This window comes from Plecotus auritus, assembly GCF_963455305.1.
Source record: "Plecotus auritus genome assembly, chromosome: X".
In the NCBI taxonomy this organism is placed as follows: domain Eukaryota; kingdom Metazoa; phylum Chordata; class Mammalia; order Chiroptera; family Vespertilionidae; genus Plecotus; species Plecotus auritus.
In genome coordinates this window covers 139,873,605-139,897,382 of record NC_137784.1, presented here as the reverse complement: position 1 = coordinate 139,897,382, position 23,778 = coordinate 139,873,605, and the positions used below count along the sequence as shown (strand labels likewise).

General features: G+C 56.8%; 1 protein-coding gene across 5 annotated transcripts in view; it reads left to right on the top strand.

The window, feature by feature from the left end:
- Positions 1 to 17,303, top strand: part of RBM10 (RNA binding motif protein 10) — a 34,842-nt gene extending 17,539 nt beyond the window's left edge. For 2 of the 5 annotated variants that reach the window (XM_080653540.1, XM_080653543.1), the window contains exons 3-25: positions 1,506 to 1,689; positions 3,136 to 3,366; positions 5,450 to 5,519; positions 7,379 to 7,452; positions 8,876 to 8,962; positions 10,486 to 10,617; positions 11,366 to 11,426; positions 11,538 to 11,714; positions 12,099 to 12,256; positions 12,429 to 12,526; positions 12,612 to 12,699; positions 13,310 to 13,496; positions 13,600 to 13,742; positions 13,834 to 13,951; positions 14,032 to 14,123; positions 14,213 to 14,377; positions 15,450 to 15,599; positions 15,693 to 15,758; positions 15,852 to 16,040; positions 16,140 to 16,214; positions 16,510 to 16,616; positions 16,692 to 16,821; positions 16,972 to 17,303. In XM_080653540.1, the coding sequence (XP_080509666.1) occupies positions 1,506 to 1,689; positions 3,136 to 3,366; positions 5,450 to 5,519; positions 7,379 to 7,452; positions 8,876 to 8,962; positions 10,486 to 10,617; positions 11,366 to 11,426; positions 11,538 to 11,714; positions 12,099 to 12,256; positions 12,429 to 12,526; positions 12,612 to 12,699; positions 13,310 to 13,496; positions 13,600 to 13,742; positions 13,834 to 13,951; positions 14,032 to 14,123; positions 14,213 to 14,377; positions 15,450 to 15,599; positions 15,693 to 15,758; positions 15,852 to 16,040; positions 16,140 to 16,214; positions 16,510 to 16,616; positions 16,692 to 16,821; positions 16,972 to 17,097 (2,908 nt within the window). In that variant the 3' untranslated portion in view covers positions 17,098 to 17,303. Of the gene's footprint in view, positions 1 to 1,505; positions 1,690 to 3,135; positions 3,367 to 5,449; positions 5,520 to 7,378; positions 7,453 to 8,875; positions 8,963 to 9,338; positions 9,435 to 10,485; positions 10,618 to 11,365; positions 11,427 to 11,537; positions 11,715 to 12,098; positions 12,260 to 12,428; positions 12,527 to 12,611; positions 12,700 to 13,309; positions 13,497 to 13,599; positions 13,743 to 13,833; positions 13,952 to 14,031; positions 14,124 to 14,212; positions 14,378 to 15,449; positions 15,600 to 15,692; positions 15,759 to 15,851; positions 16,041 to 16,139; positions 16,215 to 16,509; positions 16,617 to 16,691; positions 16,822 to 16,971 lie in introns of all 5 variants that reach the window. The other 3 variants (XM_080653539.1, XM_080653541.1, XM_080653542.1) reach the window with 3 other exon arrangements.
- The last annotated feature ends 6,475 nt before the right edge of the window (positions 17,304 to 23,778 follow it).

The following is a 23,778-nucleotide window of genomic DNA, read 5'->3' as shown; positions in this document are numbered from 1 at the left end:
GGGCTATTACTGACCCACTTTAAATGTATCCTGGTTTATATGAGTGACGTATAGTCAGTTATAAGGTCTTGCACGTGTCCATTAGTTAATCTTCGTGATGCAGTTATGCTTGGGATCTTCCTGTTTTCTAAACAGTGGCACCCTGAATATAGGCAGGGTATTTATTTCTGCATATTAATTTTGTATCTAGCATCCTTACTGCTTTGTAATCATTTTTCAGTTAATTCTCTTAGACTTTGCAGTCATATCCTCATATCATTGACAAGTACTGGTGATTTTACCTCCTCCTTTCCAGCTTTTAATCTCTTTTCTTCATTCCTTTGTTTAGTTGTTTTAGCTAGTACCTTAGAACAGCGTTAGTAATAGACATGCTAGTGTTGTTCCTGACCGGGATTGGGCTCTGCTAGTGGTAGTGTATATGGTGTCTGTTTTTCCTTGTTAGTTGTTGTTTTGTTAATATATATATTTTTAATATATTTTATTGATTTCTTACAGAGAGGAAGGGAGAGGATAGATAGTTAGAAACATTGATGAGAGAGAAACATCGATCAGCTGCCTCCTGCACACCTCCCACTGGGGATGTGCCTGCAACCCGGGTACATGCCCTTGACCGGAATCGAACCCAGGACCCTTCAGTCCTCAGGCCGACGCTCTATCCACTGAGCCAAACCGGTCAGGGCTGTTAATATATTTTTATTGGTTTCAGAGGGGGAGTGAGAGAGAGAAACAGCAATGATGAGAGAGAATCATTGATCGGCTGCCTCCTGCACACTCCCCCACTGGGGATCGAGCCTGCAACCCAGGCATGTACCCTGACCGGGAATTGAACCGTGACCTCCTGGTTTGTAGGTCGACGTCAACCACTGAGCCACGCTGGCTGGGCCAGTCCAGTACTTTTTTAAGTCATGGAAGAAATGCACATGAAGTCAACTTTGCGATAATTACTTTACAGTTATTGCAGTGGGAGTTTAGTCGAAACAGCTGCTAGTGCTGGCAAGGTGACTGAGACACAGGCAGGGTGCAAAATGCACAGTGAGGCAGAGAGAGGCGGGGGGGGGGGTGGCTGGGACCTGGGCCTGCAGGACCCTGCAGACCTTGTAGGACCTTGGTGAGCATTTTGGTGTTTTATCCTGAGAGTAAGAGGAAGACACTGAAGGGAGGGATAGGACTGGGCTCAGTTGGCTTTGCCTTGGAGAGCACTCACTCACGTTTGGGGTGTAGAGAGTGAACTGGGCTGGAGTCCCGGGTGGAGGTCAGGAGCCCACACCCGCAGCCCAGGGAAGGAAGACGGCATGGACGGGAGAGGCGAGGGAGGGAAGGCGAGGAGTGGATCGTGTTTGTGAGAGAGGTGCCAGCCTGCTCGCCCCACGGGGTCTGGATTGAGGGACCCCTGTTGGGGCGTGGGGCTGAGGGTCTAAAAGGAGTGAGTGGGTGGGGCTCAGCCTCACCTCTCCCACGTTTCAGAAAGGACTGCCCTGTAACCCCGCCCGCTTGCCTTCCCCCAGGGGTGGTCGTGGGGATAGGACGGGCCGCTATGGAGCCGCCGACCGTTCCCAGGACGACAGTGGGGAGAACCGCAGCCGGGACCATGACTACCGAGACATGGACTACCGCTCGTACCCCCGCGAGTATGGCAGCCAGGAGGGCAAGCACGACTATGACGACTCCTCCGAGGAGCAGAGTGCAGAGGTGAGGGCGGCAGGGCCGGCCTGGCCAGGTGGGGGGCAGGGGGTGGCTCCTGCAGGGCCTCGGTCTGGCTGCAGGTAGCTTTCCGCTCCCATGCCTTTGGACTGTGCTCAGTGGCTTTGCCTCACCTGAAGGGTCTGTCCCCACTCCCCCTCGGGGGGCTCCTCTCCCGAGTTGGGGCTCCCTGACTTCCATTTGCTTGGCTCTGTACTTCTGGGGGCCCCTCGCCACCACCTCTCTCCCTCTTCCCCAGGACTCAGCTTGGGCCCACGGTTTGCAAGCCGTGCCTGCCTGCTCCCAGCCAGTACGAGGCTCCGGGGAAACTGGTGGTTCTCACCACGCAGAGCATCTCTGAGAGGCCAGCCGTGGGCATTCCCGGTGCTGCGAGAGCCCCTAGACAGAAGGGAAGGCCCTCCCGAGGCCTGTCCTCTGTGCTCCATGTTGGTAGTCAGCCCTAGCCTTAGTAGGAAGGCACGATGCTCCCCATCAGGGAGCCTTGCCTTAGGGAAACCCCGTGTGAGGGGCAGCCAGGGCGCTGGTCTAAGCCAGCAGGCAACTCTCTTACTCAGCGGGTGGGAAGGATGCTTTTGCAGCCTCAGCCCCGGAAGGGCAGAGTGTGGGCCATTGGCCTTCCTCTGGGGTTGGGGGGCGGGGTGTCTAATGCAGAGACCCCTGTGGTAAGCAGTCCAGCTTTCCCAGTTGGGGAAGGCAGCTGGGGTGAGAAGGATAGGAGTGGAGCACTGAATCATCTGGCCCTCCCGAGGCCGGGAGGGGTGGGCCCCAGCCTGGCCTGCTCAGTCCTGGAAGGATGGGTTGGGCGGCACCCAAGGAGCCAGCACCACACCCTATTAGGAGGGATCCCGGTGGTGACGGGCTGGTCAGGCGGAGGATCAGGGACCAGGAGGCGTGCTGTGGCCCTTGCCCGTTTGCTTGGCTCTGACCAAGATCTCAAGCTGTGCCTACCTAGACCCACAATTTGGCTGCAGGGCCCAGGCCCAGGCTGGGAATCACAAGCCGTGCACGGCCTTCTGTGGCACAAGGAACCGTTGTGCACAGTGCTAGCTGAGCTGCCTGGGGAGGCGCAGGGAGAAACAGAGGGCGGGGCTAGTGGGCCAACCTCGGACCACCTCTTCCCAAGGAGATGTAAGCAGTGTCTGGCCACCAGTCTGTGGGTGTTCCCCCCCCCCCCCCCAGCCACCAGCAGAGCCCCCGGCTTCTCCCCTCTCCCCTCCAAGGCAGCCCACAGAGTCATCACGTCACGGGGAGAATGGCTAACCCCAGGAGGGTTGCAGCACAGGGCCAACCCCCTGCCTGCCCCAAGCCTTTAGCCGGAGCCCGCCCAGCCCTGGCTTTCAGAGCCTGCCTGCCTCAGAGAGCCAGGGGCCAGCCCCCAGGCCCGCCCCAGACTGACTACGCGTCTGGTGTCTGTCATCTCATTCTGTTGGCCAGGATTCCTACGAGGCCTCCCCGGGCTCCGAGACTCAGCGTAGGCGGCGGCGGCGGCACAGGCACAGCCCCACTGGCCCGCCAGGCTTCCCCCGAGACGGCGACTATCGGGACCAGGACTATCGCACGGAGCAAGGGGAGGATGAGGAGGAGGAGGAGGAGGAGGAGGAGGAGGAGAAGGCCAGTAACATCGTCATGCTGAGGATGCTGCCACAGGCAGCCACTGAGGATGACGTACGTGCCCCCCGTGGCCCCCGGCAGGCGGCAGAGCAGGAGGCCAGGCTGGGTTTCCTGCAGGGCCCTCAACTTCTCCCTCACCCTGCCCTCAGCACCTTTTCTCCCTTCTCCCCACCGGCTCCCGGCTCCCCGCACCGACCTGTCCCCGGGCAGGCCTTGTCTCCTGGTCTGGAAGGAGGAGCGGAGTGGCGGGTAGATTGGATGCGGGAGGGATCAGAGCCTTCCTCCTGCACATGCCCCCGGTCCTTCATCCATTCTGCATACGTTGGTTAAGGGCCAGACGTTCGCCAGACCCAATGCCAGGCCAAATGCCGGATATTGCTGGTGGTAGAGGTGATGCCGGTGGAAAGGGTCCCCGTGGGATTTGATTCTCACCCCTCCCCCTGCCCTCTTTTGTCACCTGCATCAGATCCCCTTACTGGCCTGGCCACAAAGCCTTGGGGTTTTTTTCTTTGTTTTTTTTTTTTTTTTTTTAATCCTCATGCTTAGAGGAAGGGAGAGAGAGACAGAGACAGACAGAGGGAGGAGAAAGAATGCTTAGAGGAAGGGGGAGAGAAAGAGAGAAACATTGATCAGTTGCCTTCCGTAAATGCCCCAACTGGGGAGCGAACCCACAACCTGGGTGTGTGCCCTGACGGGAATTGAACCATGCACGGGATGGTGCTCCAACCAACTGAGCCACTCCAGCCAGACAAGCCTTGGGTTTTTCTTTGCCTTCCTTCCTGCGCTGCTCACAGTCTCTCCATACTGTTTTCCGTTGTGGTGTTCCCTTCCATCTTCCTTCTCTCCTGGTCCTTCTCCTGTAGACTTCCCCTAAGGAGCCCCAGTCAAGCCCGAGAGGGCCACTGGCATAGCCTCCTTGGTTCTCTTCCTCCTCCCTGCCACCTCCCTTCCCTGTGAATTCTCTGCTCAGCTCTCTGAGATCTGCCAGCCGCCCTCCAGTCTGACCCGCCTGCCCCCTTCCTGGTCAGACAGTACTGAGTGCTGACCTCTCCTGAGGATTTCTCAGAGTGGGCCATACACCACGCCTGACTTAATCCTCAGCCACCCCTCGGAGAAGGTACTCCTTGTATTTCCATTCTCTGGATGAGGAAGCCAGGCCCCCAGCCGTGAAGTGACTTGTCCCAAGTCCCAGCCCGTGAGTGGCAGGGCAGAGTTGGGGTCTGAAACCGAGCAGGGGGGCCCCAGAGCCCTAATTCTTGCTGTTTCCTGAGCCCTTCCTGAGTGTTTGTGCTCCTGATAATCTCCTGTGTATGTCCTTTTTCATCCTCCTGTGTGTGCGTGTGTGTGTGCATACATGTGCATGGGTGTGCACGCGCGTGTGTGCGTGTGTGCGTGTGTGTGTGTGTGTGTGTGTGTTTAATCTCCTTTCTGTTGTTTTACCTGATAAGGGAACCGAGGCCCAGAGGCGTTAAGGCTGCTGCCTGAGAATGCCCAGCACACACTCCCAGGCTTCTGCGAGAGCCACCGCTGGCCTAGAGACCCTGCCTCACCTGGGCCAGATCCCGAACTGCCTCTGCGGCTTCCCTCTGGCTTACTTCACCCAAACCACACCTCTTTGTCTCTGCCCCAAGTGTTGCTCCGCTCGGGTTCTAGGAGCAAGCATGGCTTGGAGCTCGCTCAGACCCCAGTCCTTCCTCGTTTCGTATGTGTGTCATGGGGTCTCTGGCTGCAAGCCGAGGGCAGCCCCTTTGCCAAGGGCCAGCATCGCATCCCAGCTTTCCTCGCTTTGTGGCTGCACCAAGCCTCTTGTCAGGCTGCCCCCGCCCACCATGCCCCGTGGCCAGGCTCGCTTGCTCTCCTGTTGTTCTCTGCCCCAAGGCTCCTCATGCTGCCATGCTTCACCTTGCGCCAGGCCCGCCCTTCATCTGACTCTTCCCAAGTCCGGGGCCGAACGCTGAGACTGGGTACCGCTGTGGGTCTGGGGCTCTGGTCACTTGGGGGAAAGCCCTGAGAGAGAGAGGAGACGGTGTGTGTGCATCACCGATGGCCCCTCGGGGCCTGGAGGCCTCCAGCTGGCCTCAGCTACCCAGCAGCCCCCCTGTGCTGAGCCGGCCCCCATCTGTATGTCCCCTTACAGATCCGTGGCCAGCTGCAGTCCCATGGCATCCAAGCGCGCGAGGTCCGGCTGATGAGGAACAAATCCTCAGGTGAGCTTTCGTTCCAGTGCCTCCCCCTTCTGCTGGCCAGCCTCCGCCACAAGTCTCCTCCTGCCTCTGCCTCCTCCGCACCCCCCCTCCCCTGCCTTCCTACCACAGCTGGGAATGGGCAGCTTGGGGTCCCCCTCTTGTTCTCTCCCCTTCATCCCGCTCTCCTCACAGCTCTGGCCAGCAGTCTCTTTTGAGGGGCTGCTGGGGAGGAGGTGCAGCTCTGAGCTGAGCTGGGCGCTCCCCAGGGGCAGGGCCAGGGCCAGGCTCCGGGGAACCTCCTCTCCGGGACTCTGAGTATCCGCGATGGTAACCGCCTCCCAATATACCCCTTGCCCTCTCCGTTCTTCTCCTTTCCCTGCCCTCACTCTCCCCCCCACATTTTTCTGGGTAACAGCCTCTGACCAGAAAGGGGGTCTGGCATGGCCCCACCCACGTAACCCAAGAGGGGAGGCAGGGGACGGCTCTCACCCCAGGGCTCGCCCCAAGGAGCAGCCAGAACTTCTGGCCCCACCTGTCCCCTCCCTCCCTCTTGCAGGCTGCTTGGAGGTGGCCTGAGGGTAGTAGGGGGTTTTGGGGGGAACTGTCTCTACAGGATCTCTGACCCAGGCTCCCCAAGGCAGGCACAGTGGGGCCTCACTCTGCCTGGGCTTTACTCTCCATCTCAGTCTCTCTCCTCCCCATGCCTTCATATCTCTCTCTCTCTCTCTCTCTCTCTCTCTCTCTCTCTCTATCTATCTATCTCTCTATCTCTCTATATCTATCTCTCTCTCTATCTATCTCTCTATCTATCAATCAATCAATCAATCATTATATCATTCCACCCTCCCGTGCATCCTAACAATTCTTCTTTTGGAGATAAAGCATGCACCCCCAAGCCCCGCCACATCTCAGCCCGCCCTGTGTACACCTCTGAAGGTAGAGCTGCTTCCCGCAGCCTCAAGCCCCGGGTCCCTTCCCTAGCCCTGGCCAGGCCCGGAGCCTCTCTTGGTAGCATGCAGGTCTTGCTCTACTTCACCCCGGCCCAGCCACATGCTATTAAGATTGTGGTCTCTGCCCACGGTCGTGCCCCAGGTGCAGCCCCCTCTGGCCCTGGGCACGTCTCCCAGACACCCACTGATTCTTCAAGGTCTGCCTGGCCGATCCCGGCCCCCGTTCTCCTGCTGTCTAGGAGGACCTGGGCTGTGGGCGGCTGTACTCTTCCCACTGGGCCGTGAGGTGGCTCCGTCGTGAGGCCCACCTGCCATGCACTGGGGCAAGGCTGCGGTGACATTATCTCCCTAACCCTCCAGGTCCCTGATGGGCCTGGATCCTTCCTAGCCTCACCGAGCAGCTCGGCCCAGCTTTCCTTTTGCTCCTTTGATTAAACACCGATTACAGGGCCCCTCCCGGGCTCCCCTGGCCTCGTGCTGGGCCCTGCCCTTCTGTTATTTATTCTGGCCCCTGTGGAGCCAGCAGCCTGCCCATCTGCCCTCCTTCCTTCTCTGGAGACAGATCTCTACTCATACCCTTTCCCTCCCGGCTCCTTCTCTCCGTCTCTGTCACCCCGGGCTGGCCTGAGCCCCATCTCTGTCTTTCTTCCCAGCTGGCGTGTGTGTATCTTTTCCCACCCACCCACCCACCTCTCTCTGGCTGTTTTCCTCCCGCCTCCTCTCCTCTCTCCTGCTCCTCTCAGTCATCTACCTGGCCTCCCACCCCATGGTCTTTCTCTCTGATTGTTTCTTTCTCTTCCTTTCTTCCTTTCTCCTCTCCCCCTTCCCTCTCTGCCCCCATCCTCTCCCCTCGGGTCCCGCCCCCGGGAACGCCGTGTGTCCAAAGCTGTTGACTAACCCACTGCGTCTGTATCTGAATGCTGTCTCCAGGTCAGAGCCGGGGCTTCGCCTTCGTCGAGTTTAGTCACTTGCAGGACGCTACACGATGGATGGAAGCCAATCAGGTTGCTTTGCCGCACTTGAACCCCCTCCCCAAACAAATACTACTTTGTAATCGAGCGCTCCCCATCGCCTGATTCTTATGGACACAGTTCCCTGCCCTGTGGCCCTGTGTCCCATCCCCCCGTCCCCTCTCTCTCCCCCTTCCTGACCCTCGATATCTCCTCTTTCCATCTCTCGCTACCCACTGGGCAGCCCATCAAGAGCCCACAGTCACCACCTGCCCCTCCCCTGCCAGGCACTAGCTCTGCCCCTCCACCTCTCCGGGCAGAGCTTTCAGAGAAAAGGCTAGAAGGAAGGGTCTTCCACCAAGGTTGCCACTCCCGGGGGGACTGTCCTGCCCCCGGGTTAGGCAGCGCCAGTACTTTGTTCCCCTCTCAGGCATGGCTGGATCCAGCCACGGGGGAACGTAGCTGTTGGCACAGTCATTAGCAAGTCCCATTTCACCAGCTCTCCCCACAAGTGAGTTCAGCCCTTTGGTTCCCACACAAGAGGCCAGCATTGCTCTGTTGATGTAAAGTACCAGTCAAGTGTGTTCGTTTTATTCACCAGGACTCACCTGCGGCCCCATTTCCTCCCACTGCACCTACCCGCACAGGGGTCCCCACCAGCCCTCTGCTGGGGGGCGGGCCTACCCTCCCAGCAAGGAGCCCCGCTGCCTGAATGGAAGGGAGCCTGCTCTCCCAGTGTGGCACGGGCTGCTCCCCCAGCGGCTTTGGGACCTTGAGAGACCCAAGGATCTGCTTGCCCACCCAGAGCCTGGCTCTGTGGTGTGCGGCACTGACACTGGCGGGAAGCATCGGGGCGGGGCGGGGGGAGCAGGTGTGTTGGAAGAGGGCTCCGCAGGGCCGCCCCTGGGACCATCTCTGCCGGTCCCTAGGCTACATGCCGGTCCCTAGGCTAGTGCCGGACCCAGCCAGCCTCAGGGAGACAGCCTCCCAGCAGGAACTTCCATCTTCTCAATATGGCTCTTTCTTTCTCCCCTTCTCCAGCACTAGTGCGCGTGTACTCTCTCTCTCTCTCTCTCTTTCTCTCCCCCCCTCCTCTCCCTCCCTTCCCGCCCCCCCTCATCCCAAGTGTAGCCTGTGTAGTGCTGGCCCCGAGTGTGGCCTGGCAGTGTCAGGGCCGAGTGGGGGTTCCCCCACTGTCAGGCAAGCGTCGCTCCGCCGAGCCCCGTGTGCCCGGTTGGCTTGTGTTCACGTGTGCGTGCGCGCGTGCCCTGCAAAGGCAGCAAACAGCTGCGCCCCAGGGCTGTGGCGCTTTCCCTCCCTCCTTCCCTTCCTTCTTCCCTCGTCAGTTCTCCGACCTCCCTCCGTTCCCTGTCCCTCATCCATCCAGCTGAAGGGCTCGCTCACTCTCTTCTCCTGTGCTGAAGCGGTGCTGGGGCACTGCTGCCTGGGCCTCACTCGGCTCTGCTTCTTCCTGCAGCACTCGCTCAACATCCTGGGCCAGAAGGTGTCCATGCACTACAGCGACCCCAAGCCCAAGATCAATGAGGACTGGCTGTGTAACAAGGTACAGGGGCGGTGGGCAGCGGCGGCCACGGACTGAAACGGCCGCAGCCGTGGTGGCAACATCTCTGTCCCCCTGGGACCTCTGAGGGCTGGCTCAGCTAAGTGGCCACAGTTCCTTGCCACTCACCCACCCACCCGTGTGTACTGAGCTTTTCCTGGGTGCCAGGCTCTGCCCTCATGAAGCGTGATCTTGCTGGAAGTCCCAGTAGATGGTCAACAAATACTTACGTAAATGATGAACTAGTGATAGTGGAGGCCTAACATGATGTGTAAGATGTGGACCTCAGACCAGACTGGCTGGAGTGAGACTCTCCTGGCTCCACCTGGATTCTGATCACGGCCCTTTCCCTCTCTCTACCTCACTTTCCCATCTCTAGCATGCAAATAGTAATGACACCGGTCCCCAAAGGTGCTTGGGAGGATTAAAATGTGGTGATGAGAAGGTCACACTTGGAACAGCAGCTGGCCCGCAGGTAGCACCGTTTGACGTCAGCCGTTATTCTGAAGGAAGGCACAGGGTGCTGGAGAGTCTGTGTCAGGTGACCTGACCTTAAAGGCCACGGTGACAGAGCCATGGCCACCTGAGACTGAGGGCTCAGGCTGTAGGCTTTTGAAGTTCTAGTCCCAAAGAGGAAGCTGAGGTTCCAGAGAGGTGGCACTGTGGGTGAGCCCTGAGCCATGACTTGCTCCTGATTACAGGGGCCCTGGGCGCAGGTCTCCCCCGGGGCCAGCCTCACAAGCAGCCCTAAGCTATAGCCCCACCCCCCGCAGCTGGGTGGCAGTCCTGAGATCGAAGGGGCGGGCCGAAAGCTTGGGGAGTCCCCGGCCCTCGCCTCGAGATGAATTCCGCCTAGGAATGGGGTTGGGGCTTTTGTGTTAAAAAATAATAATAATGCCAGAAGGCAGGTGTCTGCTGTCTCCAGAGAGATAGGGACAAAGCAGCAATGGAACTCCATCTCCCCTTATGTTTTCAGACACTCCTCGAGACCAGGGAATTCTCTCCTTTCCTCTTTTCACCCCCCACATCTTGTTGGTCATCGGGTCCTGTCACTGCCATTATAGAAATACCCTCCCTCCCTGGCTGGTTTGGCTCAGTGGCTAGAGCGTTGACCTGCAGACTAAAGGGTCCTGGGTTTGATCCCGGTCAAGGGCACGTACCTCGGTTGCAGGTTCCTCCCCACCCCGTCCCTGGCCAGGGCGCATGCGGGAGGCAACCAAATGATGTGTCTCTCTCACATCGGTATTTCTCTGTCTCTCCCTCTCTCCCACTCTCCCTAAAAATCAATGGAAAAATATCCTCAGGTGAGGATTAAAAAAAAAGAAAGAAATGCCCTCCCTGCCATTCCCACTGCACAGGCCAGTCCTCCCCTCCCCCCGACAGTCACCATGGCCCCTCTCTGGTGTGCTGGCGTCTTTCCCACCTTCTCACCTGAACCGCCCCTGACCTTCCCTGCTTAAAACCCCCATAACTCTGAGCTTCAGTGGCACCATCCTCCATAACCTAGCATCACCTTTCCTCCCCAGCCTCGGCTTTTGCCTGTCTCCTCGCCCTCCTTCAACAGCTACAGCAAACCTCTGGTTTCCCAGCAAACCCACACCAAACCAGACTTCTGGGTCTCCTCAGATCAGACATCCCTGCTGACCTGCCCAAACCGAGTGAGCGGTGCCCCTCAGGGCCCACTGCCTTCCCCAGGCCCCTGTTGGGTGACTGGCCCCACGCCCTCACCTGCCCCTCTGTGCTGTTGGTAGGCCCTGACGGCAGAGGCCACATCCTGGGCGTGCAGGGCAGAGCCTGGCACAAGAGCGGTGCTCAGTACCTGACCTTGGAGCAGAGAAGTGTGGCAGCTGGCGGGCGGGGGTCTCCAGAGGCAGATTTCTCGGGAGCAGCAGGATCCAACCTAGTCCTTGAGATAAAGAAGGGCTGGGGAGAGCCCTGTTCTCCTGTCTGGCCCCATGAGCAGTCATACACCATCATGTCACCTCTCAGAGCCAAGCTCCGAGAATCTGGCAAGAGAGGGACTCCTGGCTTTTAGGGAGAGAAACGTCAGAGGTTTCTGACCAGGGAAGCAAGTTCGGGGAAGAGGAACCTACTAACGGGACAGTGCAGGGGACGGTCCTGGGAGTTGGTCCCTCGGAGGAGGCAGCCGTGTCCTGGGTGGTAAAGTTGTCGATTCCTGAGCTGGGCTGGCGCCAGGGACAGATTTGAGACCGTGTAAAGGGGAGGAGATTCACAGGCCTGAGAATGACAGCCAAAGCCCTCTGCCCCCTGATTCTGGAGCCTCCCTTCCCCGGGGCGGGCCAGGGTTCCCTGGGGGGGGGCCTATGGATCCAGGTTTGGAGGGCATAACGGGAAACCTCCCCGCCCCGCCCCCCCGCCTCTGACGGCCTGGCCTGTGCCTCACAGTGTGGCGTCCAGAACTTCAAACGCCGTGAGAAGTGCTTCAAATGTGGTGTGCCCAAGTCAGGTGAGGCCCTCACACCTCCCCGCTCCCAGGACGCTGGTGGGAGAGGGCAGAGGGTGGCCAGCCTCGGAACCTCGCCTTCGTCACTACCCCATCTTCTGCCTCCCCTGACAGAGGCAGAGCAGAAGCTGCCCCTGGGTGCCAGGCTGGATCAGCAGACGCTGCCGCTGGGTGGACGGGAGCTGAGCCAGGGCCTGCTCCCCTTGCCGCAGCCTTACCAGGCCCAGGGCGTGCTGGCCTCCCAGTCCCTGTCCCAGGGCTCAGAGCCAAGCTCCGAGAACGCCAACGACAGTGAGTCAGTTGTTTGTTCCTTCTTCCTCCCTGCCCTTGGGCGTCTGCGCTGGGCTCTCCAAGGCCAGAGAGATGCTGGCCAGGACTGAGTTCTCCCAGGGATGTCCAGCTGGTGGGGAGGTAGGCAGGTGATGGAGGGAGAGCAGGGGAGGAGCGGCTGGACTCGACTCGACTCTGGGGGGGTGCTGGGAAGTTCTCGGCAGGTGAGCGACTGAGCTGGGACTTGGAACTGACAGGTGTAGTTTGTCCAGGAGGAAGAAGTGAGAGGAAGCAGCAGGTGCAAAAATGTGGAGGCCAGAGGAGAGGGTGCAGCGGGAGCCAGCGAAGGGGAGGGCTGGAGCAGAGAATCCAGGGCGCCCCCTAATGCTGGGCCCCTTCTCGCAGCCATCATTTTGCGCAACCTGAACCCACACAGCACCATGGACTCCATCCTGGGGGCCCTGGCACCCTACGCAGTGCTATCCTCCTCCAATGTCCGAGTCATCAAGGACAAGCAGACGCAACTGAACCGCGGCTTCGCCTTCATCCAGCTCTCCACCATCGTGGTGAGGGCGGCACAGGGGGGGCCGGGCAGCCAGGGTCCCGGCCCCCGGGTGGGGAGGGGGGACCCTGACCCCAGCCCCCACCGCGGCCCCATGGCTGGCAATGGGGCAATGGAGCCGGGGACTTCCCCGGGCCTGACCCTTCTGCCCCTGCTTCCCCTCCTTCCCCTAGGAGGCAGCTCAGCTGCTACAGATCCTGCAGGCCCTGCACCCGCCGCTCACCATCGATGGCAAGACCATCAACGTTGAGTTTGCAAAGGGTTCTAAGAGGTCAGGGTCCCACCTGTGTCCCTTCCCAGCTTGTCCCCCAGCTGGGGGCCCCCATCTCACTCCCAGTGTCTGACATCCTCCCCAGGGACATGGCCTCCAACGAAGGCAGCCGCATCAATGCTGCCTCTGTGGCCAGCACTGCCATTGCTGCGGCCCAGTGGGCCATCTCACAGGTACTCAAAGACTCTTCTCCGCCCCGGCACCTGGATAGATGGCCACCGCGACCCTCTCGCACCCTCTCTGCGAACAGGAGGGGCTGGCTTGCTATTTTGGTTTTCCGTGGACCCAAAACCCTCTCACAGTGGCTGCCGTGGGCTCTAAAGCCTCCCTCCCTCCTCATCACCTCCCAGGCTTCCATTTTCCATGCCGCTGTGGCTGCTTTTCTCTCCTGTGTGGCGGTTATTGGGTCGTCCTGAACGATTCCAACTTCTTTGCTAAAAAGGAATTGATAAGGGGCTAAACCAAAATTGGGAGCCGAGCCTAAAGAAGGGGAGGATGACACTTCTCTTGGTCTGATGCCCCAGCACACGCACCACACAACAGACGTACCAGCGCCAGCCCCGGGAGCGTTTGGCATGCACCTTTGTTCCTGTCTTGTTTTTGCTGCCTCCCCGTTCCGCTGTGCCTCGCAGCCCTCTCACCTCACTTGTCTTGAGGGCCGCATGCTTTCTGTCGGCAGACACTAGCCTCAGCTGTGGGCAGCGCTTCTTAGCAGGTTAACCCCCCCTCCCCCCACTGTATCCTCTCTCCTGTGCTAATGAGCCCCTCCCACCTGCCCCTCAGGCCTCCCAGGGTGGGGAGGGTGCCTGGGCCACCCCTGAGGAATCATCGGTCGACTACAGCTACTATCAACAGGATGAGGGCTATGGCGGCAGCCAGGGCACAGAGTCCTCCCTCTATGCCCATGGCTACCTCAAGAGCGCCAAGGGCCCTGGCATGACTGGAACCAAAGGGGACCCAGCTGGAGCAGGTGAGCCCCAGCGTCCCTCCTCAATCCCTACGTGGGGGCCGGCAGGCATGGGGTCCTGGGCCCCACCATTCACAGGCGCGTCCCTCCCTGTCCCTCTTCCCAGGTGCCGAGGCCTCCCTAGAGCCTGGAGCAGACTCTGTGTCGCTGCAGGCGTTCTCCCGCGCCCCAGCTGGTGCCACCCCTGGCATCTACCAGCAGTCGGCGGCCGAGGCCAGTGGCAGCCAGAGCGCTGCTGCCAACAGCCAGGTGAGGGAGCTGGAGGGAGACCCCGAGGGGGTGGGCGCCACGGGCATGAGCAGACACTGAGCCCTGTTCCCCTGTCTGGCCCCATGAGCAGTCATACACCATCATGTCACCTGCTGTGCTCAAATCTGAGCTCCAGAGCCCCACCCATCCCAGCTCTGCCCTGCCACCAGCCACCAGCCCCACTGCCCAGGAGTCCTACAGCCAGTACCGTGAGTAGCCCGGCCTGTGCGTGGGTGGTGGGGAGTTCTTAACAAGGCAGGGCGGGGTTTGACCCCCTTTTCATCCCCAGCTGTTCCTGACGTCTCCACCTACCAGTACGATGAGACATCCGGCTACTACTACGATCCTCAGACTGGCCTCTACTATGATCCCAACTCCCAGGTGATGGGGCGGCTCAGGGAGCGAGCGGGTGGGGGCTGCATTTCCCTTCTTGAGTTCCTCCCTCATGCCCCCTCCCCCCCCCCCCCCAGTATTACTACAATGCTCAGAGCCAGCAGTACCTGTACTGGGATGGGGAAAGGCGGACCTATGTTCCTGCCCTGGAGCAGTCAGCCGACGGGCATAAGGAGACAGGGGCGCCCTCCAAGGAGGGCAAAGAGAAGAAGGAGAAGCACAAGACCAAGACGGCCCAGCAGGTGAGCACCCAGGTCCAGCAGTCACTGCTGGCTGTTCATGTCTTCCAATGACTACGTTTCCGTCCCGTTACCCCCGCTGCTGAGGGAGCATGCGTACGTGGGCAGGAATCGTGCTCAGGGGATACCAGGCCCTGGTCTAGCTCTGTTCTTTGCTATGTGACCTTGAGGCAGGGCAGTCTGCTCAGTACGGGACAGGGCCTCACACCTCCCTGAGGTCAGCTTTCCTGTCCCCCAGGGGGAACCCTCACACTGCTGGTGGGAGTGTAGGCCGGTGTGGGCCTGCATACACCTTTGGGCTCACCCCACTCGCAGTACGGGGGTGTCCTTGTCTGCATGTAGATACGGTCCAGAGAACTCAGGCCCAGCAGGGGGTGGGCAGGAACCAGCCACAGCGGTGTTCTGTGTATGAGCCGTTGGCGGGAACCTCACTGTCCATGTGTACAGGGAGAGTATGACAGTCTGAGTGCAGCCCTTAAAAGCAAGAAATGGCGATCTGGCCAGTTCTAAAAATGGTATTGTGTGTGTGGGGCGGGGGAAACAATATAATATGGGATGGGGCAAAAGATCAGATGTAAATAAAAATTACAGACAAGTGCCCTAACCGGTTTGGCTCAGTGGATAGAGCGTCGGCCTGCGGACTGAAAGGTCCCAAGTTCGATTCCGGTCAAGGGCACGTACCTTGGTTGCGGGCACATCCCCAGTAGGGGGCGTGCAGGAGGCAGCTGATCGATGTTTCTCGCTCATTGATGTTTCTAACTCTCTATCCCTCTCTCTTCCTCTCTGCAAAAAATCAATAAAATATATATTTTTTAAAAAAATCACAGACAAGAGAAAGCCATCCTGTGCATTTTAGAATGGTGAAATGAAAAAACACAGGGAACGTAATAATGCGGGTATCTGCCAGGAGAATGGGGGCACGGCTGGAGAGGGGCTTGAGATGACAGTGTGACAGAGAAATGGGAGCTTTCACCACTGCCCGTCGCACCTGCTTGAGGGGCAGGGCAGGGTGGGGCGGGCTGCTGCAGGGTCAGTGGGCAGTGAGTGGAGCTGGGTTTCTGTGCCTCACCCCTAGATCGCCAAGGACATGGAGCGCTGGGCCCGCAGTCTCAACAAGCAGAAAGAAAACTTCAAAAATAGCTTCCAGCCTATCAGCTCCCTGCGGGACGATGAGAGGCGGGAGTCAGCCACCGCAGATGCCGGCTACGCCATCCTGGAGAAGAAGGTATGTTGTGGCCGCCCACCCACACCCCTCACCCCACCTTATCATCCTGCCGGTCCCCGTGGCGTCCCTGAACTTGGCGTCCTTCCACCTCAGGGAGCACTCGCTGAGAGGCAGCACACCAGCATGGACCTCCCGAAACTGGCCAGCGACGACCGCCCAGTGAGTGCCCAGGCCAGAAAGAGGGGTCAGGTGCCTCTGAGCTTGCCAGGCCTGACCTCCCGTGCCCTCCCGTGCCCTCCCGTCCTTCCACAGAGCCCACCCCGAGGGTTGGTGGCAGCCTACAGCGGGGAGAGTGACAGTGAGGAGGAGCAGGAGCGAGGGGGCCCGGAGCGGGAAGAGAAGCTCACAGACTGGCAGAAGCTGGCCTGCCTGCTCTGCCGGCGCCAGTTCCCCAGCAAGGAGGCGCTCATCCGGCACCAGCAGCTCTCCGGGCTCCACAAGGTGACAGAGGGAGGTGTGGCAGGGACACCTGGGTCCGGCCCCGGCCCCGGCCCCGGCCCGGCCCGGCCCGGCCGCTTCACTCCTCCTGTCCTCTTGTAGCAAAACCTTGAGATTCACCGGCGAGCGCACCTGTCAGAAAATGAACTAGAAGCACTTGAGAAGAATGACATGGAGGTGAGGTGTGATCCACTCCTAGACTCCGTCCCCACTGTCCCTTGCCATGTCCATCCCCTCGGGCAGCTGGTGCTCAAGTTCTTAGCTGCGAACAGCCTGGCTGCCATCAGGTATCTGGCATCCTCTCCCTGTGAAGCTTTCTCCCGATCCCCCCATGCCGGCTGCTCACACCCACAATGTACTGCCTGCCTTAACCTGGATCCCCCTCATGGGGACACCCCCCCCCCCATCGATGCCCATATATCCTGCCAGTAGTGACCAGCTGCCCCCTTCTCTCACACACACAAACTTTCAGCAAATGAAGTACCGGGACCGGGCCGCCGAACGCAGAGAGAAGTATGGCATCCCTGAGCCGCCAGAGCCTAAGAGGAGGAAGTACGGTGGCATGTCTGCCGCCTCCGTGTGAGTGCCCAGGGCCAGGTGGGGGGCCTGGGGCCAGCAGGCCAGTCACTCACACTGTACTACTGTCCCCTGCAGAGACTTTGAGCAGCCCACGCGGGATGGTCTGGGCAGTGACAACATCGGCAGTCGCATGCTCCAAGCCATGGGCTGGAAAGAGGGCAGTGGCCTGGGTCGCAAGAAGCAGGGCATTGTGACACCCATTGAGGTGAGTCTCCTGTGATCCCATCCCCCATGCTCCCATTTCTCTCTGCTGCAGCCCCCCCTGCCCCCCAGCCCCCGCCCCCCCGTGGATGACAGTAAGCAATCTGGCACCAGCAGGCCCTGTGCCCTGACACAGTCTGCCTTCCTCACACAGGCCCAGACACGGGTGCGGGGCTCCGGTTTGGGTGCCCGAGGCAGCTCCTACGGGGTCACCTCCACCGAGTCCTACAAGGAGACATTGCACAAGACAATGGTGACCCGCTTTAACGAAGCCCAGTGAGGACCTGTGAGAGCTACTTCTACATCTGCTCCTACCAGCCCGGGACGGGAAGAATGAAATGTCTGCTGTTGTGAGCAGGGCTCTGCGCCTGTCCACCAGCCCACTCCCCAGCCAGACGGGCCCTGACCAAGTCAGACTTTGAGTTGGTGACTTGTTGGAAAACTGGGCTAGGATCAAGTTCTTTTTATAATAAAAGCTGAAAAGTCCACAGCTTGCCTGTCTCTTTCTCATGTCCCAGCATCGTTTGTGGCCCGCACAGACACAGGAGCATATACAAAGATAGAGAAGGGGCTGAGGTGGGTGGCGGTGATGGCATTCAGTGTCTGTACATGGTAACTACCAGCTCAGTGGGGGGGCGGGGGGGCCTGGCCTGTGCCCCAACCCACAAGATTCTGGTCACAGCCCTTCACCATTGCCAGGGCCAGAAGGTCCTGGTGTGCTAGGAAATCTGGCATCACCAGGGCACCGTCAGGCTTGAGGTTCACCTGGGTCAGAGCCAGGATTTTGAATACCCCATCCCCTGGCCTTGCCACCCTGCAGGTGCATTTCTGTAATGGCAAGGCTACACTATATTTGGCCCTCCCTGGGTCTGGGACAATGCCCTAGGGCAGAGGTGGGCAAACTTTTTGACTGGAGGGCCACAATGGGTTCTTAAACTGGACCGGAGGGCCGGAACAAAAGCATGGATGGAGTGTTTGTGTGAACTAATATAAATTCAAAGTAAACATCATTACATAAAAGGGTACGGTCTTTTTTTTCTTTTTTTTTTTTAAATATATTTTATTGATTTCTTACAGAGAGGAAGGGAGAGGGACAGAGAGTTAGAAACGTCGATGAGAGAGAAACATCAACCAGCTGCCTCCTGCACACTCACCACCGGGCATGTGCCCGCAACCAAGGTACATGCCCTTGACCGGAATCGAACCTGGGACCCTTGAGTCCGCAGGCCGACGCTCTATCCACTGAGCCAAACCGGTTAGGGCATTTTTTTTTCTTATTTCAATAGTTTTATTCATTTCAAACATTTTAACAAGAAGAATGTAAACACTAATTATTATAATTTGAAACTTCAAAAAATGGAGGAATCAGAGCACAATAACATACCTTATATTGAAGATGGCAAAGGCAAAATAAAATTGCCTAACAAAGGAAAGGTACAAAAGCCTTTCAAATTAAACTTAAATATAATAAAATAATTTAAAACTAAAACAAATAGAAAAGAACAAAATGTGTAAACAGTAAATTAAACATTTTCTTTAGTGCAACTTCCAAATTATGCCCGGGACGTAGATGTAGATGGCAATGTAGACTGGGTTGAAAGGTTTTTGGTCTTTAAAACATCCACTTCAGTGGGAACAGTGTTGTTGGTCTCCTTTTTAGCTAATGCTCTGATACTGTGCTCTCCAGGGGCGTGTCTCCCTCCATCACCAGGATAACGTGTCTCCGCATTCCCAGGGTGATGTCGGGGGACGCGTCCGCGGGCATTACAAGGAGCCTCTGGAAGATGGAGAGGCTGTTCCTTCTACTGAATGGGGATATAAATCCGCCCACTCAGAAGAAGGAGCTGCGGCTGTGTTTCCCCGACGTTGCCATGTTAACACTGCTGCTGGTGAAGGAGTGGAGGGGAGAGCAAGAGAACCCTCTGCTCTTTCGGCTCCACGGGCCCGGATAAGGCCCGCAGGCCGTAGTTTGCCCACGGCTGTCCTAGGGCAGTGGTCGGCAAACTCATTAGTCAGCAGAGCCAAATATCAACAGTACAACGAGCCCTAGCTGGTTTGGCTCAGTGGATAGAGCGTCGGCCTGGGGACTGAAGGGTCCTGGGTTCGATTCCGGTCAAGGGCACATGCCTGAGTTATGGGCTCAATCCCCAGTAGGGGGCATACAGGAGGCAGCCAATCAATGATTCTCTCTTATTAATATTTCTCTCTCTCTCTCCTTCCTTCCTCTCAATAAAAATATATTTTAAAAAAACAAACCAAAAAAAAAACAGTACAACGATTAAAATTTCTTTTGACAGCCGAAAACCGACTTCTGCGCACGGGTCACGAAGTTTCAATCGCACTGTACGCACGCGCCCGCACGTGGTATTTTGTGGAAGAGCCACACTCAAGGGGCCAAAGAGCCGCATGTGGCCCGCGGGCAACAGTTTGCGACCACTGCCCTAGGGCATCTCCAAGTGGACAACAAGAGCAATCAGGCACCAGTAGGCCCTGTGCCCTTGAAGGGCTGATGACCCCAAGGAGTGGAGAGAGAAGCTTGGCCTGCCAATCCCAGTTCCCAGGAGTCACTCCCAGGACCATTTGGATCTACCCTTATCCCCTTCCTCTCCAGGGCTGTTACCATGGGGCCCCAACAAAGATTTCTCCTATGGCTGGCAGCAGTTAATGGCACAGCCACTCTGGAAAACCTTGGCTGTTTCATACGGAGGTAAGCATATACTTGTCCTATGACTTAACAATTCCATTCTTAGATGTTTACCCCAAATAAATGCAAACGTCAATGAAAGGACTTGTTACATGTGTATTCATAGCAGCTGTATTCGTAAGAGCCCAGGACTGGTAACCCAAAGATGTAACAAGAGGAGCATGGATAAATTATGGTCTATTCATATAATGGGATACAACTCGGCAATAAAAAGAAACAAAGTATTGATAGAAACAACATGACTGAATCTCAAACACATTAAGAGGGAGAGGATACAAAAAGAATACAAAGTATTGGAGTCCACTTTTGTGGAGTTTTCAATCAGAAGGGATACATGGTGACAGCAGACAGAGTAGGATGGAGGTGGAGAGGGTGGTGTTTACTGGAAAGGATTGCAAGGCAGCTTTCTGGAATAATGAAAAGGTTCCATATCTTTTTAATCCTGACGGAAGATATGATTGTATTGATTTTAGAGAGAGGGAGAGAGAGAAACATCAATGTGAGGGAAACCCCCCTCACATCGGTTGTCTAGCGCTCCACCCGGGATTGGACCCTCTGCAACCCAGGTATCTTACTCTGATCCCCTCATCACTTCTTGGACTGGCAGGAGCCTTTCCACGGGTTTTTCTGCCTCCACCTTCCTCGTTAGTTTCTTCTCTCGCCACACAGAGCAGCCAGATCGTTTATATGATGTGACTCCCTCGCTTGAAAACCTTTTACAGCTCTCCACGGATGTCCCATCTCTGTCTGGCTTACAATGGCCTTCATCTTATCTCACGGTGCCCTCGCTTCCTCATGCCTCTCCAGCTGCAGACTTTCGTGCTTGTCCTCAAACCTTACAGCAACTTGCAACCTCGGCGCTTTGCACCTGATGTTCCCTCTACCTGGGGCCTCACTTTCCACATGCTGTCTTCTCTGAGAGGCGTCCTGCGACTGCTGTACATGGGGTACCAGGGCAGGTCTCTGAGGATAAATAAGATGGGAAATAAGGGAACGACCTGATGGAAGAGCGTTCCGCTGCCCTTTCCCACGCCCCAGAGCACGGCTCCCGGAGTTCCACGATTCAGGTTTACTTTTTCCAATACTCTGGTGCGGATGCTCACCACGTGCACCAAGCACCAACTGGGCCGAACTACTATCCCCAGCATGCCCCGTGGTTCTGGGAAGGACCACAACCCGCAGGGGGGGTTGGGTCTGACGCGGGCCGCCGACGGCGCGGGCGCTGCAGCGGACACCCCTCTGGGTTGAGCGTCTGTGGTATGATCCAACCGAGGCACCCAAGGCCCCGCGCTTTCGAGCTCCACGCAAACTCTGGCTTCTCTTGAGCGACGGAGGAGCTGGCTTGGTCTTCCGTTGCCCCGTGGCGTCGGCTCATCTCCAGCAGGAAGGCGAGGCTTCCGCTCGACGCAGGGGGTGAGTTAGAATACGGTGTCCCCCCCCAGCCCCAGCCTGTGGACAGCATCTAAGGGATGAGGTCTCAGTTTCGGGGACCCCCCAATGGGCATGTTTGGAGGCTCCGGGTGGCTTTTAGGAGTGGCTGTTTTAAGAGGGACCCTAAGCAAGTGGTCTTCGGAGACTCGAGGTGAGATGTGGGAGTCTTAGGAGTATCCCTCGGAGGCAGGATGTATTATATCCCCAGGAGACAGGGTATAAGAGGATGTTTGGGGAGACCTTTAGGGTCTATGTATGAGTACTCTCTTCACGGGGCAGAATTTGGGGTGCTCCCTAAGGGGATAGGTGAAATTTGAGGTTCCTGAAGTCAAGGCTGAATTTGGGGATGGCTTGTTTCAGGAGAGGTCCTGATGACTGTGGGAACGTTCGGGACCAACGTGGCATTGTAAGGGTATCCGTGGCCTTTGTGACCTCTGATTCTATGGTGCAGTCCCCCCGTGCTTGGGCACCCGGGGCAGAGAGACTGGAGACGTCGGGGCCCACAAGTGGGTAGGGAGAGGAGCCCCTAGCCCGTACTGTGGAAGGGGCACTGAAGCCCTAAGCGCTTCCCGAGGGGACAGGGTTCCACCGAGCCTTCATTAGCCCGGCTTTCAGCCATTCATTATTCATGAGGAGGTGGGGCTGTTAGGAAGTCCATTTTTGCCTCTTTTGCACCTAGTGCGCTGGAAGTATGACTTGTGAATTATTCAAGAGGGTTGGATGAGCATGCTGAAGGGTCGTTCTACAGTCTTTCTGGCAAACTAGAACTCATTGATAAATCGTAAAGGTGAGTAGCTCTCCGAGTTTCCTGTAGCTTTTCTAGGGGCGTTGTGCATAATTCACGAGGGGGCGTGGCTTACACGGCTTCATCTACATGATCCACTGTTAGCTTTCCCTAGAGTCTCCAGGATTTAAACCTTTCCTCTAGGGAACGGACGAGGCCTCCCTCATACATGGTTCATTACTTTATAAACCCACTGATCGCAGATTATCGACAAACGCTGTAGACTCAAATCCCATCGATCCTTGCCAGCTGTGTGATCTTTGGCAAATCTTCCTGTGAGCCTGAAAAAATAGGTATAGGCAAAATGATGATCAGATTAGTTTACATGCATTTAGCACTTTATTGGCCCATTAATCCCCACAACAGTCCTAGGAGGTAGCTTATTATTATCCCATTTAATAGATGAAGAAACTGGGACACCAGAAGGGTAAGTAATTTGCCTACAGTTACAGTCAGTGAGTGGCTGAGCCAGCATTCACACCTGACCAGTCTAGATCCAGTCTGTAATTTGAATCAAATGCTAGAATCGACCCCCCTTCCCCAATTTAATGGTACTACTACTAATGTCAGTCATATAGCACTGTGTTCCAGGCACTGTTCTAAGCCCTTTCTGCATATTTACTCATTGAAACTGCGTGACAAGGTAAGTCACTGTTCTCATTCTGTGGGTGGGGAAACAGTGGCCCAGATAAGTGAACTATCTGGCCCCAGGTCACACAGCTAGTCATCCGTGGGTAGGAATGATGTTTGTGAGGGTTTAAGAACTCTAAGGAGGTTACCTTTGAGCTGCGACCTGAAGGACAAGAAGGAACCGATTTCCTGTTGGTGGTACAATGCATAGAAAGGAAACACCACAGGAGCCACCGTATGTATTAATGGGATCTGTTGTTATTCGACAGTGTTGGGTGCTTATTGTGTGCCCAGGGTTTATCTCTGATGATCTGGTAGTCTGCCCTACCTATTTAATGGACATTGGTGGCCTTAGCATTCCAGTGTCCTTCTGGGAGGGACATATTACCTTTGTATTAATATATAATATTTACATTTTTATATATTATATATTAATTTAAGGGTCCTGTGCCAGCACTGCCCTGAACTCATTCCATAATTTATATTCTCTAATTTTGATAACACACATTGCCTTTATGAGGTGAGTACTATCGCCATTTTACAGTTGTGGAAACCGAGGCACCTGTCAAAAGCATAAGTGAGTATGGATTTGGTTGGACCAAGGCAGCCCTGATTCACGTGCAGTTAATCAGGGGTGGGGAGGAGGCAAGTACATTTCCCCTGTGGCTCGCATCCTTGGTCTTTAATTATTCATGAACAGGAAGGAGTGGTCTTATTGCCATGCTGGAGTATCCTAATCCCGACTTGCTGGGCAGGGCTGTCCATCCAGCCTCATGCAAAATTCACGATAAGTGTGTGGGACCTTTCTTGACCTCCCCGAGTTTCCAGGTTAAGCTGCTGCAGCATCGTTATTCATTATTCATGAGCGAGGGCGGGGTGGCGGGGCGGCGGGTGTTTTTCCTGTAGTAACCCTATTTCCCTGCTTACAGGGTGTTAGACGAAGCAATAGGGCGGACCTGTCCCTTTTGTTCCAGCCCACCGGGATTAGTGCATTATTCATGAAAGATGTGGCCTCGGTCTCCTTGGCTGCCGGGCTGCTGCAAGTTCATTCATTATTCATGAGCAGTGAGGCGTGGCTTCATGTTTTAACATTGACTTTCTGGGTGCCGGGTGTTCGGCAACCAACCACCTGTCCGCATGCATAATTCATGATCCGGAGGTGTGTGTGTTTGATGCCCTTTCTTGGTTTCCATGGCAACAGCAAATATATTCATTATTCAGGTTCAATGGGGCGTGGCCTGTTTTACCTGTTTTCCTACCTGTTTTCATCGTTAGTGCCATAGTAGCCGCCAGGTGGAGCTATTCCTCTTTGAATGAGTCACAGACGGGCAGGGACCAAAATGGGCGCGGTCTACTTGCATCCGGGTTCCTGGGGGTGGGGCCGAAGGTTTTGTTCCGGCCTCGCGCTCAAC